The sequence below is a fragment of the Hippocampus bargibanti genome, linkage group LG06, assembly GCF_051943395.1.
Source record: "Hippocampus bargibanti isolate YZ-2025 linkage group LG06, ASM5194339v1, whole genome shotgun sequence".
Taxonomy (NCBI): Eukaryota; Metazoa; Chordata; class Actinopteri; order Syngnathiformes; family Syngnathidae; genus Hippocampus; species Hippocampus bargibanti.
This window is the reverse complement of record NC_142739.1, coordinates 19268574-19285000: the sequence shown is the minus strand read 5'-3', so window position 1 is coordinate 19285000 and position 16427 is coordinate 19268574. Positions and strand designations below refer to the sequence as shown.

General features: G+C 44.9%; 2 protein-coding genes across 4 annotated transcripts in view; one reads left to right on the top strand and one right to left on the bottom strand.

Moving 5' to 3' along the window:
• Nucleotides 1-4254, top strand: part of rbm42 (RNA binding motif protein 42) — a 23774-nt gene extending 19520 nt beyond the window's left edge. The window contains exons 11-12 of the mRNA XM_088998143.1: nt 3592-3688; nt 4056-4254. Of these exons, the coding sequence (XP_088854269.1) occupies nt 3592-3688; nt 4056-4168 (210 nt within the window). The 3' untranslated portion in view covers nt 4169-4254. The remainder of the gene's footprint in view (nt 1-3591; nt 3689-4055) is intronic.
• Nucleotides 4255-4313: 59 nt separating this feature from the next.
• On the bottom strand, nt 4314-14348 carry ppox (protoporphyrinogen oxidase). 3 transcript variants are annotated; one of them, XM_088998139.1, is made up of 13 exons: nt 14179-14347; nt 13554-13640; nt 13328-13462; nt 12999-13114; nt 11603-11735; nt 10978-11122; nt 10703-10896; nt 10426-10486; nt 5870-5988; nt 5676-5789; nt 5173-5322; nt 4954-4996; nt 4314-4883 (listed from the first exon to the last, which is right to left on the bottom strand). In XM_088998139.1, the coding sequence occupies exons 2-13, from the start codon at nt 13635-13637 to the stop codon at nt 4747-4749; spliced, it is 1431 nt and encodes a 476-aa protein (XP_088854265.1). In that variant the 5' UTR covers nt 13638-13640; nt 14179-14347; the 3' UTR covers nt 4314-4746. The 3 variants fall into 3 exon arrangements, with proteins under 3 accessions (XP_088854265.1, XP_088854267.1, XP_088854268.1); XM_088998141.1 differs by having other exon boundaries at nt 4743-4883; nt 4954-5042; nt 5119-5322; nt 14179-14348; XM_088998142.1 differs by having other exon boundaries at nt 4743-4883; nt 4954-5042; nt 14179-14348.
• Between the last annotated feature and the right edge of the window lie 2079 nt (nt 14349-16427).

The following is a 16427-nucleotide window of genomic DNA, read 5'->3' as shown; positions in this document are numbered from 1 at the left end:
ACGAAAAAGCATGCACAAAATGCATTTGGTGTCGCTTTGTCAGTCAGGGGCGTTCCAGACGTGACGTCACGTCAGGCATCGTCATCAACTCAAAAACAAGACTTCCTGAATATTCAGCGTGAGTCTTAAAAGGTAAAATATAGCTACATGCGGTGGAATCTTTGTAAAATGCGCTCAGTAGAAGTCATTTGAAGCTATTTTACAAATTATGGACACATTGTGTCCGGAGGTCGGTTGTCCTTTTAGTTTACTTTGGTTTTAATCCAAAAGACATTGGAATGGCAAGGTCAATTCCTTTATTGTTGTAGAGCTTAAGATGGAAGTCAAGTCAAAGTCAAAGTCAGCTTTATTGTCCAATATGCTAATATGCATGACATACAGCACAGATGAAATTAATGTCCTCTCGGACCCAGCGTGCAAGACATGCAAGGCACTTATAACGTGGCTAAAAAAGACATACAATTGACAACAGACAATACATGTAATTTCTGTATGTAAAGTGAGGTAGTGTCGTATGGAAAGTGAGGTAGTGACGTATGTAAAGTGAGGTAGTGACATATGTAAAGTGAGGAAGTGACGTACATAAAGTGACGTAATGTCGTAATTGCAAAACAAACAACTAGAAAGGGTTGAAGTGAGGTCTTGTCTAATGAGAAATAACAAAAAAAATAGAGTTCAGGATGATCGTACAGCATGTAGCGTGTGAGTGTGGCAGTGGGAAGGGGCAGGCTGGGCAGGGCTGGGAGGGAGTTGAGTCTCCGGACTGCCTGGTGGCAGAAACTGTCCTTGAGCCTGCTGGTCTTGGCTCGGAGACTCCGCAGTCTCCGACCCGATGGCAGCAGGCTGAAGAGGCTGTGGGAGGGGTGGGTGGGATCGCCAGCGATCCGGATGGCTCTGCGGGTGAGGCGGGTGTTGTTGTAGATGTCCTGAAGGGGGGGGAGAGAGACACCGATGATCTTCTCAGCTGTCCTCACGATGCGCTGCAGAGTCTTACGGCAGGACACGGTGCAGGCGCCGTACCACACAGTGATACAGCTGGTCAGGATGCTCTCTATGGTACCGCGGTAGAAGGAGGTCGTGATGGGGGTCGGGGCTCCAACTCTTTTGAGCTTGCGGAGGAAGTACAGGCGCTGGTGGGCTCTCTTGGCCATTGATGCCGTGTTGTGGCTCCAGGACAGGTCATCGGATATGTGCACTCCCAGGAACTTGTTGCTGCTCACTCTCTCCACTGCAGCACCGTCGATGGTTAGTGGAGCATGCTGGGGGCGCACTCTCCTGAAGTCCACAACAATCTCTTTCGTCTTCTCCACATTCAGACGGAGCACCACGTGGCCAGGCGGCTGACCTCGTCCCTGTAGGCTGTCTCCTCGTCGTTGTTGATGAGGCCCACCACAGTCGTGTCATCCGCAAACTTTATGAAGAGGTTGGAGCTGGGTGATGATGGTGAGCAGTCGTGCGTGAGCAGAGTGAAGAGGAGGGGGCTCAGCACACACCCCTGGGGGGCCCCTGTGTTCAGCGTGATGGTGCTGGAAGTGTTGTCGCCAACTCTGACTGCCTGTGGTCTCCCCGTCAGGAAGTCCAGCAGCCAGTTGCACAGGGAGGTGCTGATCCCCAGTTTGCTCAGTTTATTGGTAAGCTGTTGGGGGATGATTGTGTTGAATGCTGAGCTGAAGTCGATGAACAGCATTCTGACGTAGGAGTCTCTGGTCTCCAGGTGGGTGAGCGCTGTGTGGAGAGCAGTGGAGATGGCATCATCGGTCGAGCGGTTGGGCCGATATGCAAATTGGAAGGGGTCATGGGTGGGGGGGAGGGCAGCCTTGATGTGGTTCATAACTAGCCGCTCGAAGCACTTCATGAGGATGGGAGTGAGTGCGACCGGGCGGTAGTCATTGTGGCAGGTGGGGGACGACTTCTTCGGGACCGGGATAATGGTGGTGGCTTTGAGGCACGTGGGCACAACAGCCTGGCTCAGGGAGGTGTTGAAGATGTCCGTGAAGACATCTGTGAGCTCCACAGCGCAGTCTCTCAGAACACGGCCAGGAATGCCGTCGGGACCCGGGGCTTTTCGTGCGTTGGTCCCTCTGAGGGATCGCCTCACGCTGTCCTGGGACAGTGTCAGCACCTGTTCGCCGGGAGGTGGTGGGGTCTTCTGTGCTGGAGTGCTGTTGTCTGCCTCAAAGCGGACGAAGAAGTCGTTCAGCTGGTTCAGCAGAGTGGTGGAGTTCTCGCAGGTCTGTGGAGTGGGCTTGTAGTCTGTGATGGTCTGTATCCCACGCCACAGGTTCCTGGTGTCACTGCTGTCTTTGAAGTGGTTGGCGATCCTCCTGGAGTGCTGTCTCTTGGCCATCCTGATGCCACGTGACAGGTTGGCCCTGGCTGTCCTCAGGCCCAGCTCATCGCCAGCTTTGTAGGCAGCGTTCCGAGCCCTGAGGAGCTTGTGGACTTCACCCGTCAGCCATGGCTTCTGGTTGGCCAGGATGGTGACAGATCTGGTGACAGTCACGTCATCCATGCACTTCCTCATGTAGGAGGTAACAGAGTCTGTGTACTCTTGGAGGTCGGTGTTGTTGTTGTAGGTGGCCGCTTGACGGGTATCTGACAAAAGTTTAGGATTACTACTTTTATTTCACGGTATTCTAGCATCAAATATTTTCTGGTAAAATCAATTCTCATTCATTTCGATCAGTGGTTCTTAATCTTTTTGGAGGCACCGAACTCCACCAGTTTCATGTGCTCATTCACCGAAGCCTTCTTCCAATGACTGTGCCTACTAACTCCAGTCGAGACTGAGGGGGTGGACCTCTGTGGCGAACCCCTGAGACCGACTCACCGTTCGAACCCAGGTTAAGAACCACCAATTTAGATGGTAAATGGCAAGAATTAAAATCTGGACTTTTGAACTTTATCTAACATTGATCTGAATTCAAAACCTTCAGGACGCAACTAAAACAAACTACTTTACCTCGTCCTTCAAAGACTTTGGGGGGGGGGGGGTGTACCCCTTATGGTAGTCATTCAGTCCTCTGCAGTGTGTTTGTTTTTAAACAAATGCAATACGTTTATAAGTCTTAAGTGTGTGTGCGTGTGTCAGGTGCATCCTTTCTAAGCTTTTATTGTTGGTCATAAATAATAGATTTTGACTTGTCTGTTTTCTAATAGATAGTTTCAATATTCGCCACTATTCAAGATGTCAAAAAGCAGCATTTTAACTTTTTAACTTGACATGGTAAACAAATTTCTTCCGATTGATTGCTGCTGACCTGTTTTTGTGTGTGTGTTCATTTTGATACAGTGTTAGGGAAGCGTCTGTGTAAGCGCTCAGTCGTACAGGAGTGGTCCATCGGTGAGAAGGTTTCTTCAGCCGTCATCTGTACAAATTTGAAGGTTTTGCCTCTTGGATAGGAGGCGAAACGTCCGAAACCTTCAAATTTGTACAGATGACGGCTGAAAAAACCTTCTCATCAGTGTTAGGGAAGGGCATATTTCATGGGTTTGGAGAGGAAAGTGTAAGCTCAATAAGGGCTCACTCTAGTGTATCAATGAAACATTTCTGTCCAATTTTCACAGTTGTGCTAACTTTGTCACTCTTAGGTGGTGAGAGACAAGCGCACAGGAAAAACAAAAGGCTACGGCTTTGTCAGCTTCAAAGATCCAAATGATTACGTGCGAGCCATGAGGGAAATGAACGGTGCGTGTGTATAAATATATATATCAACTTTACAGCCACATTTGTTATTTCACACTTAAAACTGAGATTATCCGGGTCCAAATGACATGATTGAACATTGAGGCCGATCACATAATTGATAGAACAGTGTGATAAACGGAAGCGTTTAGTGCAACACACATTCAACTACCGGTAAAATAAGCAAATGGAAGATTTGAATGTGGTCTTCGTTTCGTCGCAGAGGTATGATAACTCTGTACTAGCAAATGCTTCATATCGACTCGTATGACTTGAGTAGAAAAATATGTGATTGGGACATCTTTGCATAAACCCCAAATTTGGGACTTCATCTTGTGTGTATAATTGTAATGTCTTTGTCTCATTGCAGGGAAATATGTCGGCAGCCGTCCCATCAAACTGAGAAAAAGCATGTGGAAGGACCGCAACATGGAGGTTGTACGAAAAAAGCAGAGAGAGAAGAAGAAGCTGGGCCTGAGATAGATACACCGCTGACATCTTGCCGCAAATGGACTATGATGCACCCCCCCCCCATCTCCCCTTTTGAATAAAGTAAAATCTTTATGATGGCCCTGTTCTTCTCTTTTGTATCCTCTACCGCTCTCACATTTTTCGACACACAATGTAATCCAAGTTGGACATTCATAACTTTATTCACAGCTCAGGTCAGAAAATGCCGTATTCGGCCACTTCTCTTGACTTTGCTTCACTTAATTCATTTTCTTGTGAAAGTTACACCCTGCTCAAAAAGGAGGCGTGATTTTGCACACTACCACAAGAGCTCCCTGGTGTCCAATCATATCTGTAACATGCTTTGATGATGCCAAGAATTACAGGACACTTTTGGCTTCCTCTCCACCTGTTTGAAAGCAGCTTTCCCACACAAATGAGCCGCGATTCCTGAAGTGCATTGTCCACCCGCATCCAAGATTGAGAGGTCTTCAAAGATGCATTGTAAATTACCTTGTGTCTATAATATCCTGATAGGTCAAACTTATCTTCTTCCCAACACTAATGTACAGTTAAAAATTTGATGACATGGTCAAGTTATTGCATCACCCTTAAATTCCCTTTCCCAATAATTCTTTTACAGCTGTCCTTGCGCTATAGATGACATCATTGACGGCCACGCCATCATAGGAAGAGCCGGTCAGCGAAAGTTGAAGGCTGTTGTTCTTTATGAAGCTCCTCATGTTCTCTAAAATGACAACGCGTCCACATAAAAACACTACAAAGTGGAGCATAATCCAAAGTGAGCTCATACGTACCAACTCTACGAAAGTGGCCCTCATAATACTGAGGTATACAATCCTGATGAGACAAACATGAAAATTGATTGATGTAGGAAGACATAAAACTGAGGAAAAAAAAAAACACACACAATTAAAAAAAAAACTAGACATTGTAAAACTGAGGGAAAAGAAACAACACACAATTTCAAAAAGTAGAAATTGAGGAACACCCATGAAGTCAAGGTACCACCCAACCTTGTGCAAAGCAACCCAACTCCAGCTGGGCTTGGAGGTGACTCCCAGGTGAAGGCGCACCGCCTCAGTGGCTCGCTCCAAAAGCTCCTCCTGTGTTACTACAGCTGGGGAGCCAAAGACTTCTTGGAACCAGGCACCCCCCATCATCACCTAGATAACACCAGGGCCACAAAGTTGGAAGAATCAAACCAATACAAAAACAGTGACGGAAGACGTTGGGCTCTCCATAGCTTTCTGGCAATCGGAGATGAGAAGGCACATGCCAGTTGGTTATATGGGTCAATCCGGAATTGGAAAGCAATTGCCTCAACCTAGGAAATTTCAAACAACCACACTATTTAGAAATATGCTTTTGTGTGCCTTGAGAGAAAATGTAACTGTCATGATAGTAATAGTGGTCAAAAACCAAGGAGTGCACTGGTGGGGGATATCCAAGCAAAGGGAGCAGGTTAGGGAGCGCCAATCCGAGACTCTCCTCAGGCAACACTCCAGAGCAGCGTTACCGTCAATCTCGTTGTGGGTCCTTCAGATCTGTTGTGTTGAGGGAAGGGGACAGAATCGTAGACCACACCAAGTAAACCTTGATCCTCTGAGGATGGAACCAAGTGTCCAAATCCCTGACGAGAGACCAACGCGCACGCTTGTCATTGTGCACTGTGTGAGTGCACTTTTACATGTGTATTAATGCCGTACTCACTGTCACGGGAAGTACGGAGCCTTCATACTGCAGATTTACGACAGCGACGGTGACACAGGAGATGTCCTGCAGCTTCTGGATGAGCGGCTGACAGGACGACGGCAGGACAGATGAGAGGGCTGAGAATGCCACACAAACACACACATACACACAAACAAACATATACACACACCTTTAAACCGAGAATGTCTTTTCTTGAAGTAATTGAAATTGTAATAAAAAGAAAATCTGACTTTTTTAAATATAAAAGCTTCTTTCTCGAGTTTGTTACCAATCTTTGTCTAACAACAATCTTGGGATGTGTGACTCCCCATCATTCTGCTTAGCATGTGGAATAAAGATCTGTGATTGTTTTTTTAATGTGCAAGATTATTCTGTATCAAGGTGGAGTTTTTCTCTGTTGACAGTTTTTAGTTACATTTTACCAGTGTCTGAAACTCATGACAAAAGGTTAGCGGACACCAAGGCAGACGACTCTGAAAAGTTGCCTGCCCCATTTTTCACAAATTCAAACACAATAAGACGAGTCTTCTTCTTCTTTTCCTTTCGGCTTTTCCCCTCAGGGGTCGCCACAGCGAATCAATGTCCTCCGTCTATCCCGGTTTTGTGCATCCTCTTCTCTCACACCAGCTATCTTCCATAAACCTCTTCGGTGTTCCTCTCGGTCTCCTGCCTGGCAGTTCAAGACTCAGCATCCTTCTCCCGATATAGTCACTCTCTCTCCTCTGGACATGTCCAAACCATCTCAGTCTGGCCTCTCTGACTTTCTCTCCGAAGCCTCTAATATGAGTTGTCCCTCTAATGTACTCATTCCTGATCCTATCCAACCTGGTCACTCCCAAAGAAAACCTCAACATCTTCAGCTCTGCTACCTCCAGCTCTGCTTCCTGTCTTTTCTTCAGCGGCACCGTCTCCAGTCCAAACATCATGGCTGGTCTCACCACGGTTTTATACACTTTTCCTTATATCCTAGCTGAAACTCTTCGATCACACCACACACCTGACATTTTTCTCCAGCCGCTCCAGCCTGCCTGACACGCTTCTTCACCTCTTTTCCACACTCTCCATTGCTCTGGACAGTTGACCCCAAGTACTTAAAAATCCTCCACCTTCTTTATCTCTTCTCCCTGTAGCATCACTCTTGCACTTGGATCCCTCTCATTCACACACATATATTCCGTCTTGCTGCGACTGATCTTCATTCCTCACCTTTCCAGGGCATATCTCCACAGCTCTAGTTTCTCCACCACCTGTTCCCTGTTCTCGCTACAGATCACAATGTCATCTGCAAACATCATGGTCCAAGGAGATTCTTGTCTAATATCATCTGTCAGCCTGTCCATCACCATAGCAAACAAGAAGGGGCTCAGAGCTGACCCCTGGTGGACTCCCACCTCCACCTTGAATTCCTCAGTCATACCGACAGCACACCTCAAAACTGTCTTACAGTCATGATACATGTCTTGTACCACTCTAACATACTTTTCCGTCACTCCAGACGTCCTCATGCAATGCCACAGCTCTTCTCTGGGCACCCTGATAGCTTTCTCCAGATCTAGAAAGACACAATGCAATTCCTTCTGACCTTCTCTGTACTTCTCTATCAGCATTCTTAAAGCAAACATTGCACCTGTTGTAGTCTTTTTTTGGCATGAAGCCATACTGCTGCTCACAAATGTTCACTTCTGCTCTTAGTCTAGCTTCAACTTTCCCAGAGTTTCATTGTATGGCTCATCAACTTTATTCCTCTGTAATTAGTACAACTCTGCACATCTCCTTTGTTCTTAAAAATGGGCACGAGTACACTTCGTCTCCATTCTTCAGGCATCTGTTCACCATCGAAGATCTTGTTGAATAACCCAGTCAGGAACAACCTCTCCAAGACACTTCCATACCTTGATTGGTAAATCATCAGGCCCGAGTGCCTTTCCCCCCTTCATCCTCTTCAACGCCCTCCTCACTTCATCCTTGCTAATGCTTGCTACGTCTTGGTCCACAACAGTCACGTCTTCTACTCTTTGTTCCTTCTCATTTTCCTCATTCATCAATTCTTCAAAGTACTCTTTCCATCTTGCCATCACACTACTGGCACCTGTTAATACATTGCCATCTCCATCCTTAATCACCCGAACCTGCTGCAGGTCCTTACCATCTTTGTCTCTCTGTCTCGCCAGCCTGTAAAGATCAGTCTCACCTTCCTTGCTGTCCAGCCGAGCATATAAGTCATCATAGGCCTCTTGTTTGGCCTTTGCCACCTTTACTTTAACCGTGCGCTGCATCTCCTTGTACTGCTGTCTACTCTCGTTCGTCCTCTCAGTGTCCCACTTCTTCTTTGCTAACCTCTTTCTCTGTATACACTCCTGCACCTCCCCATTCCACCACCAAGTCTCCTTATCTACCTTTCTTCCACTCGATACACCAAGTACTTTCCGACCCGTGTCTCTGATTATGTTCGCTGTAGTTTGCCAGTCATCTGGAAGGACCTCTTGCCCACCCAGTGCTTGTCTTACCTCCTTCCTAAATGTCATGCAACACTCTTCCTTTTTCAACTTCCACCATTTTGTCCTCACGTCAGCCTTTGGCTTCTTCATCTTCCTCACTGCCAGCGTCATCCTACACACCACCAACCTATGCTATCTGGCTACACTCTCACCAACCACTACTTTGCAGTCACTGATTTCCTTTAGATGGCGCCGTTGACACAAAATGTAGTCTACCTGTGTACTTCTGCCTCCACTCTTATAGGTCACCCTATGCTCCTGTCTCTTCTGAAAGAAAGTATTCACAATAGCCATTTGCATTCTCTTAGCAAAGTCAACCACCATCTGTCCTTTAGCGTTCCTCATCTGGAGTCCAAACCTACCCATAACCTCCTCATCATCTTTGTTTCCTGCGCCAACATGTCCATTAAAGTCTCCACCAATTACAACGCTCTCACTTCTCGGGATGTTCTGTATGACTTCATCAAAGTCCAACCAAAATTCCTCTTTCTCCGCCAGCTCACATCCTACTTGTGGGGCATACCCACAAACAACATTGAACATCACACCTTCAATTTCTAGCTTCAGACTCATGATTCTATCTGATACTCTTTTTACTCTAAGACATTCCTAACAAACTCCTCTTTTAAGATAACCCCAACTCCATTTCTCTTTCTGTCTTCACCATGATAGAACAACTTAAACCCTGACCCTAAGCTTCTAGCCTTGCTCCCTTTCCACCTGGTCTCCTGGACACACAGTATGGCTACCTTCCTTCTCTGCATCATGTCAACCAGCTCTCTACCTTTACCTGTCATTGTTCCTATATTCAAAGTTCCTACTCTTAGTTCTATACTCTTGGCGTTCCATCTCTCTCTTTTCCTCCCTCCTCTCCTTCTTCGACCAACAGTAGTCCATTTTCCACTGGCACCCTGAAGGTCAACAGTACCAATGGCGGCCGTTGTTAACCCGGGCCTCGACCGATCCGGTATAGGGATTCATAGGTTTGATTCGCATATTTGTTTTGGCAAATTTTTTTACGTCGGATGCCCTTCCTGACACAACCCTCTGTATTTATCCGGGCTTGGGACCGGCACAATAAGACACTGGCTTGTGCCCCCTTGTGGCTACTTTAAACACAATAAGACGAGTAATCGCAAAAAAAAAGTGTTAAGTTGTTGCAAAGTGTTAAGGATTTTTTTAATTAAGGATGTACCTACCAGAAATGCTCCCTTGCTGGTGATTTTGTTCCAGTTGTCATTTGTCCATACACTGTTTGTCATGTTGCACAATGCAATGTTTGCATTGCCTCGTCTGCTACAACCCATGTGAACTCCTCTTTCCATGATGCTTCTAATAATAATAATGATACATTAATTTCTAAGCGCCTTTCAAAACTCTGAAGGACAAGGGATTTACGTTTACGTTTTGTAGCGTCATAAATTTTGGTAGCTTCTTTTGAATCTTTCTTCTGGGGCTGAGGTTCTGTCCATCGACTTTGGAAAATGATATGCAAATGCACGACCTTATAACGCTCGGGAAAGACGGAAGCATGAAGCAGGCTTCTGATTGGCTGCCGTGCCGAGTATGCAAATTTCCAAACAAACCGAAATTTCCAAACCGATTTTGGTAGCTTCTTTTGAATCTTTCTTCTGGGGCTGAGGTTCTGTGCATCGACTTTGGAAAATGATATGCAAATGCACGACCTTATAACGCTCGGGAAAGACGGAAGCACGAAGCAGGCTTCTGATTGGCTGCCGTGCCGAGTATGCAAATTTCCAAACCGAACAAAGATTTCAAAATTGAAATAATGTATTCTGATTTCGAAATCTTTGTTCAAACGTTTGCTTTATTGAAGAAAGCAAACGTTTGATTTGGAAAAAAAAATAATTCATTTTTGTTTTTTTTTCTTGGAGAAGTTGTCGGCCACCTGGGCTTCGTGAGTTGTACGCCCGACGTAAAATTTGCACGCCCCGGGCGTCCAGGCAGACATTATTTCAGACGTTGATTTTACACGGCAACACTTCCTCCGCATTGGGGTTCTAAAATGATATGTCCATTGAAGTCCTGCCTGACCTTGAGCAGGCAAAGCAGAGATGATATGGTCAGCTGTTATGGTCCCATCCTCTAAATGGATCTGAAGACAAACACACGTTGTGATGAGCACACGCTCAGTTCCTTGTAACGCATTTACTTGAATGTCTATTGAAAAGAATTTGGAAAAGATTGTTTTTTTTTTCTCGTTTAAATTTGAAACAATTTCAGCACTCCATTTGAATTGGGGTTTGTACAAACTTAGGTGAGCAAAGTAAAGGAAGCTAGGAAACAACAGGAAATGTGTTTCTTCTCTCACCGTCCATCCTGAAGCTGAATAACTGATGCATTTTACAGGAGTGTCTCTGTGTAGCTCGACCCTGATGCTCCTTTGAAGAAAGTCGGTGATGGACTCTGGGAGTTCTTCCAACCCCCTTCTGAGGGACCACTGGGCCCACGACTCTTTGACAGATCTTTGGCTCAAAAGACCAGGAGGAACCACTTGAGAGGGGCCTGCGGGAGTACGCCAAGAAAACTTGAACATCCAATTCCGAAGCATGTACATGAAAAAGACATTTAAAAGTGTAGCAATACCGGAGCCCAGCAGCATGCCGAGTGTCAGGGAACCGCTGTGCTGTTCTGCATTGTAGAGAATGGGAAAACAGGAACGCACACTCAACTTCCGGCAATCCCCTGCAAACACCCCACGACACAGGCTATCCACGGCAACATCTGCAAGCTACAACACGAAATAAAAAGAAAGACAAATTGTAAGCGTGCTTAGTGTGTACAAGTGGTTCTGTGCATACAGGTACGTCATGCCAAGGCAAATGACATGGAGAGGACACATCAGCCTTGTTTGGCTACTACAGGGGCCCTTCATGGACAACCAATTATGGAAGCGACTTCCTGTAGGAGATTTTGCATTTAAACATGTGCCACTGTTGTCACTGGCTACTTTTTGATGTCGTCTTCCGAACTCGCTAAGTCGGAAGGAGGATTTAAATGTTTTTTGTTTTCTTTTAGGATGTGACAACGAGCATTTCCACATTGTCTCAATCTGCAACTGTCAGAGCGAGTGGAGTCGCGCAATCAGATACAATGTAAACAAAACACTGGTTCAGGTTCAAACCGGAATTTGCTCCCATAATTCTACCAAGCGCTCATGCGGCATAGGAATAAGTTGGATGAAGTCTGGATGTGTCTCCTTTATCTTCACCTCTTTTCCAAGCCTGCGAGACACAAACGAATGGATGGATTCGTCCTCCTCTTTGCTTTTCTTGACAAAGATCTCATTGACGATGCTGAACAGCAGGGGGCGTGAGAAAGGAGGCACTGTACGAAGAAGTCCACTGGAAAAGAAAAAGAACAGAAAGGAGAATGGAAGTTATTATATTTGGTGTAATGCATTTTATGACGACATTTCATTGTAGTGCAAAAGCTTTATTTCAATTCATGTAGTACAGTACAGTGAAACCTCAGCTCACAACCTTAATTGGTTCCCAGAAAGTGTGTGTAAGGCGAAAAGTTCGTCTGCCGAACATTTATGTCTCATAAGAAACAATTAAAAATGAGAATAATCCATTCCCAGGTCCCCATAAAACATTTTTCTACAAAATAAGCCTTAAAATGACACAAAATGTACCTTATTTTATGTATAATAAATGTGCTGTTGTATTATAATTAAAGAAATAAATTGTACTATATAATAAAGTCGTTTTATTTCCCTTTGTGGTGGTCTTTGATGGAGTTGCCTCTTGATGATATCCGAGGGAAGTTGCTGTGCTTTCTCGGTGATAGTACCCGTCACTCACACTCACTCCAAATCAACAGATGTTTTTCAAACTCTTCTATTGCCTGAGACCGTTGCTTAGACAACACAGAAACACCCTTAGCCACACATAGCAATGGTCGACTTAGCATACTGGTACTGGGACGCTAAGTCATACAAACGCACACCTAGTTCGTCTTTTTCGCTAATCTCCTTCTTCTGCTTGACAATAATTTTCTTTTGTGCCCTTTTCATCTTAACACCAGCCTGTGGTGTGGTCTTTTTCGGTCCCATAATAGCAAAAGTACTACACTCGATAACAAACCATGTCTGCACTCAAAGAAAGTGGGCGTGGAAAACTAGTCCGCCAGGCGCCGTGGCGCTGTGTGGTTTGTTCGTTAGCCAAGACTATGTTCGCGAATTTAATGTTCGTAAGGCGAAAAGTTCATGAGCTAAAGCGTTTGTAAACTGAGGTATCACTGTATTAGTATAATCTATCAACGACACATCGGAAAAAATGAGCAGCACTCTGGGTGAGTGGTTCTCACCTTTTCCATGGTATGTAAAATGTTGCTTTGTGGTCAGAGTTGAACCAGTTTGAGCATCTGCCACACTGCATTTGCAACTCTAATCATTGTATGTGGAATTCTCACGGCATAAGGGATTTTCTGGGGTATCTCTGTTTGTCTCAACAGGGGTGTGTAGACGTTTTCTATCAATTGAAAATGTAAAATAAACGGGGGAGTTTGCTATTTTTTAAGAAATGTGATATGACCTTTTCATTGAGATGCATTTTGCTGTGTGCCTTACAGATGTGAACCTTTTATTGAAAGAAATTGTTTACCTTAATCCTGAAGGCATCCTATGAAGTTGTTTGTTGACATACAAATATCTGTTTTTGGATGCATCATGACTGTAGGTGACAGGCAGTATCTCTCCCGCAAGACCAAGGTCCTCCACCTATACAAACACACACTACTTTGAGTAATGTTCAACAGTAACACTGTCTTTGGATTTGTCATTTTTCTCCAAGGGCATTTGTTTTCCGTTTAAAGTGCATCTCTGGGTTCATCTTCATCTGTAAAGAGACTGAAATGACCAATTGCAAAGGACTCAACAATGTATTTCAATAGTCACATATTATTTCCTTCTTATGAGTACATTGAAGCTTACCATATTAAGAGTATTTCGTCCCACTGCCCCTGCAGGTCGAATCCCTCTGGGTCCATGTTCAAATACCCCTCCATCAGACCTCCTGGTGGACCATAGCCAACCTCCAAAACGATTGCTGGACTCCACTAAAATGACCTTGGGAAGAAAAGCACAAACACCCTCAATGTTTGGAAGGAAGTCGGAAAGTGGAGAAGAGTAGCAACTTGGAAATGCATGTGTGTGCTACCTTAGCAACCTGGGGGCTTTTGCAAAGATAGTAAGATGCTGCCAACCCCCCGATGCCCCCTCCCAGCACCGCAACAGTCATCATTGGCTAAAAACAAATTAGGAGAAAAGTTGGTAACATTTGAACCAGGCACATGACTGAAACATGGCGAGCGACTATGGAAGGGTGCGACGACACTGATAAGAAAATTTAACCGTTGGTTTATCATACTTCTCAGGCTGTCACCCGGCTGCATATTTTGTCACATACAACGCAAAATCTGCAGCAAATTTCACTTGTGACAAGTGTTTGACTGCCACGGAGAATGTTATCAGTGAGCAATATGTCCATTTTTTTCCAAAATAATACCCGAAAAGTGGGGCTGAAATTTAACTTGTTCGATCTCATTTGAAGTTGGAGTTTTAGCATGTAGTAGTTTTATGGTACACGCGCAGCTTGTTTCAATCGGCAAGTCATTAAAAATAAGGGCACATTTGCAGATAAATGAGTGTTAAAGCTAACAAAGTTGACTTTTATAAACTGTCAAAGCAGTGCCAAAAATGAATAAATTGAGTTAATCGAATAATAATAATAATAATAATAATAATAATAATAATAATAATAATAATAATAATAATAAAGTCACCTGTCAGACGGTGAGCTTGTCCTCCACAATTTTGAGAATCAAACCATAATTACACTTCCCGAGGTTTCTCGACTGACCAAGGAGTAAAAAAAGAAAAACTTCTTCATTTATTACCGCCGGGGACAGAGAATCTCCACCGCGTCCGATCTGTTGTCAAGCTAATGTGTTCATTCCTTCTTCCTCGCTATCATTTTGTTGTACTCTCAAACGGTAAAAATGTCGCCTCTCAGTGGCGGGCTGTAATACCTACAACTACCATTCCTTAAAAGGAAAACACCGAACGAAAATATTGACATTCTGTACTGTTAATGGGTCAAATAAATCCCATATTTTGGGGGGAATTTGATGTTTAAATATAATTTCACACGTTTTTTCCCCTAAATATACAGGACATCAAGGTATACTCATAAACACTCCTCTATCAATAACTGAACTGTCAGTCGGATGTGGCGGCCGACGACAGAGGGAAATCATTTTGCCAGTTTCCCTGTGTGACCACGAACGTGTGTATGAAGGGAAGTGATTATTGTGCTTTGACCAGCAACTCTCCAGCTCACGTCATTTTGCTGCTCCAATTGGCTCCAACTGCTCCAATTGGCCCGGCCTTAATTGATTATTTTACTGTGATTAGAGAGTTGGCTGCCGTGTTACAATTCAACTGCCTTCCACATTAACTTACACTTGCCACTAGAGCAGTGTCAGTCCAGTAATGTTGGGTTTCCTAAACAAAAGTTCATTGCCTTGTTCTCATCCATCCATCCATTTTCCCATCTGCTTTATCCTCACGATGGTTGCAGAGGGAGCTGGGATGTATCACAGCTGTCTTCAGGCAGTAGGTGCGGGACACCTTGAACGGGTGCCAGACAATCACAAGACACACACAGACGATCATCCACACTCACACTGAGGGAAAATTTAGACCATGGGTCTCAAAGTCCAGCTAATTGAAATGACCAGGGCCGTTATCGGGCCTCTGCAGGGCTTGTTGATGAGCTGATCATTTGAAGCAGGTGTTTTGCAGCAGGGAGAGATAAAAAAATAGGCAGGAAAGCGCTTGAGGACCGGAGTGTGCGACCAATGCGTCTAAATCATGGGTATCATATAGACTCTACAATATATGCCCTGGTAGTTGACTCTTTTGCGTCGACCTGACAGTGCTGTTGGGTTATTTTTTATCGTTCGCCCTTGGTTCATTGCTTCGACGGGTGTTGATGGAGATCGATGGTTAAATCATCAGGGAGCCAGGACTTGAACAGAAAGTTGATTTAATTTGGAGAGCACGGGCATTGTAGTGTCGCGGAGGAGGGAGCGCATGGAGAGAGAGAGAGCTGAACGGGCTGCAGGAGTATTTATGCGGTGCATAGCAATGACGTGACAGGATGTGACGTACTAAAAGTGCGACATCGTGTAAAGGAAGGCAGGATATGACATACGAGGAAGTTCAAAATGTAAACAAAGATTACAGAGCGATGTTTAGAGATGTTTGTATGGCGAATTACCCTAACAGTGCAGAGATGGTGAGTTATTTTAATAACTTAAACATTTTACAGGTAACATCCGACTTACGACCGTGTTCTGTTAGTACCATATGGTCATAAGTCAAAATACATTAAAATGTTGAATAGAGACTCAGTGCTAAATGACTTGCAAATTATCTGATTTAGGGGCAGACGGGCGTAGGTCTGGGTCACTGGTGTTCTACCGGTTGCCTTCTCCACGGCCTTACCCTGCTCTCCGTGCCGACGCGCAGCCGACCCCGCGGCTGTCTGTGGCGCTGACGCGTCCCACCTGCCACCTCGCCCCGAAGCAGAACGAACTGTCTCAAAAAGGTAGCGGCGCCGACCGTACTTGTCGCGGCGATCCCGCCGCCCGAGCGCCGACCCATCTCGGCTCTAGCCCTGGCCAGGCCGCGGCCGGCGTCAGTGGACACCCCCCCCCGGTAGATGCAGTAAATTATCATGATCTTTATGTGAAAGTTGTAAAAGATGCAAGAGGAGAAAAAGATTGGACCACTACATTGAAAGTGAATGGTATCCATCTACAGTGAGACCTCAACTTACGAACTTAATTGGTTCCCAGACAGAGTGTGTAAGGCACAAAGTGTGTATCTCAAAAACAATTAAAATGGGAATAATCCGTTCCCGGGTTTCCATATAATATACTTTTCAACTAAATAAGCCTTAAAACTACACACAACATACCTTATTTTATGTATAATAAATGTGCTATTGTATTGTAATGAAAGAAAA

Bases quoted from the DNA above. Each gene is read 5' to 3' on its own strand.
- ppox (XM_088998139.1), bottom strand. From the start codon at position 13,637: ATGATGACTGTTGCGGTGCTGGGAGGGGGCATCGGGGGGTTGGCAGCA. The intron at 10,897-10,977 runs GTATTGCTACAC...GTACTCCCGCAG, and splicing joins CGGCATGCTGCTGGGCTCCG to GCCCCTCTCAAGTGGTTCCT. The intron at 5,323-5,675 runs GTAACGCTGCTC...GGTGTTATCTAG, and splicing joins GACCCACAACGAGATTGACG to GTGATGATGGGGGGTGCCTG.